The 1,819-nt window shown below is 62.0% G+C and overlaps 1 protein-coding gene across 1 annotated transcript in view; it reads left to right on the top strand.

The window, feature by feature from the left end:
• LOC104516036 (polycystin-1-like) overlaps positions 1-1,819 on the top strand; it is a gene marked incomplete at both ends in the record, with an annotated part of 55,326 nt that overhangs the window by 52,407 nt on the left and 1,100 nt on the right. Inside the window, 3 exon segments of the mRNA XM_010160230.1 lie at positions 390-515; positions 680-854; positions 1,414-1,701. Of these exon segments, the coding sequence (XP_010158532.1) occupies positions 390-515; positions 680-854; positions 1,414-1,701 (589 nt within the window).

Genomic DNA, 1,819 nt, shown 5'->3' with positions numbered 1-1,819 from the left:
GGTCAGAGGGTTCAACTCTCCAGCTTCACAGGCAGAGACAAGGTGCAGGATGAGGTAACCCGCATGGAGACCTCTGAAGAGCACCAGCGTTCCGTTGAAGTGGGTTGTGGGGAGATTGACCTTTACCAGCTTGCCGGCTGCTAAATGTTTTGGTGTCTGCTCTGGTTTGTTCCTGGATGTATCCTTGTTGGAATCTGGGGCACCACAGGGCTTGGGGCTGCTCTGAGGTTGGGAACAGGGCGGTGGATCAATGCACTTTGGTAATTTTCCCTGAGGCAGCCATCGCCTTTGGACATGCAGCGGGGAGGTCGGGATGCTCCCGGTCTGCCACGCAGGAGAGCGCAGCTCTGCCCTCCAGCTCTCACGCCGTGGCTCCCCTTCCTCTGCAGGGTCTGGTACTGGGGCTACATCTCTTTCTACGACAGCAGCGGTTACGTCCAGGAGCTGGGGGCTTCACTGGAGGAGAGCAGGGCTCAGCTGGATTTCCTGCAGCAGCACGCTTGGATCGACAACATGTGAGTGTGGCGGGGGCACAGGAAACGTTCTGCCGCCACCCGGGTTCTTAGGGGGTGTTGCTGGGGTGTCACGGTGGGGGTGGGATCTGTGATCCTGCGCGACAGCAGCGCTGAAGCCGAGGGTTGATGTTGTCCCAGTGCCCTGAGCTGCTGTTGCTCCGCAGGAGCCGGGCGGTGTTCGTGGAGCTGATGCAGTATAACCCCAGCGTGGACCTGCACGCTGCCGTCACCCTCCGGCTGGAGTTCCTGGGGGCCGGCCAGGCCGTTGCTGCTGTCGCCATCAGCCCCTTCCCGCTGCTGCGGCTCAGCGGGGGCGTCACCCTGCAGCTTCTCATGATGGTCAGTGTGTTCCTCCTCCTCTTTCCACTCGGTCGCTGCCTGGAGGGCTCGGGGGACCCAGGGTGTGGGGAAGGGCAGTGTTGTCACTGGGGACTGGAGCTCCCCTGCCTGGGGCTACTCATCCCCATGCCTGTCACCACTCCGCTTCCATAGCACACAGAAAACATCCCTGGCATTGCGGAGGGGAGGGAGAATCCTGTCTGGCAGCATTTGTTGGTCTTGTCTCAGCCTTTTTGCTGCCTTGAACTCATGCCTGTCGCTGTGGGGACTCGAGGTTTTTGTTCTTCTGTCCTTGGTGGGGACAGCAGCCGGCTGAGCCGTGTCCCCCCAGACCCCGCCTGGGCCGGGGTTCGGTGCCAGCAGAACCCCCTCCCCCTGGGCCCTCCAGGGCGGGAGGGAGTGAGGTACTTGGCGAGCGAGGAAGGCACGGGGGGCCTGGGGGTGACAGGCTGGCCTGCTGTTGGGGGGGGTTTTGCTGTCCTGGGGTGCTGTGGGGTGCCCCAGCACAGCCGTGAGGCGTCACTTCGCCTTCCCAGTAACCCCTGCGTTCCTCCCCCAGGTCTTCCTCATGATATTTGTGGTTTACTTCGTGGTGTCCGAGTCGCTCTCCATCAAGAAGGAAGGCAGAGCCTACTTCACCCTGTGGGGCAACTATGGCCAGTGGGTCTTCATCCTCCTCAGCACCTGCACGGTGGTGGTGCACCTCAGCCAGGCCACGCTGGCCGACCAGCAGTGGCTCAAGTACCTCAACAATCGCAGGGGCTTCACCAACTTCTACCAGGTGGCCTTTCTCAATGCCCTCTTCAGCACCTTGGCTGCCTCCCTCCTCTTCCTCCTGACTCTGCAGGTATGGAGAGGGTTGGGTGGGAGCAGCGTGTGGGCAGGGAGCTGTGTTTTGGTCCTCCTGTGCCACGTTGTCGTCCGCGCACGTGGCAGGGGCAAAGGCAAAGGGGCAGGGCAAAGGG

Source organism: Eurypyga helias, unplaced genomic scaffold (genome assembly GCF_000690775.1).
Source record: "Eurypyga helias isolate BGI_N326 unplaced genomic scaffold, ASM69077v1 scaffold8281, whole genome shotgun sequence".
NCBI classification, from domain to species: domain Eukaryota; kingdom Metazoa; phylum Chordata; class Aves; order Eurypygiformes; family Eurypygidae; genus Eurypyga; species Eurypyga helias.
Note: the sequence above shows the minus strand (reverse complement) of the source record. Positions and strands in the feature narration are given on the sequence as shown.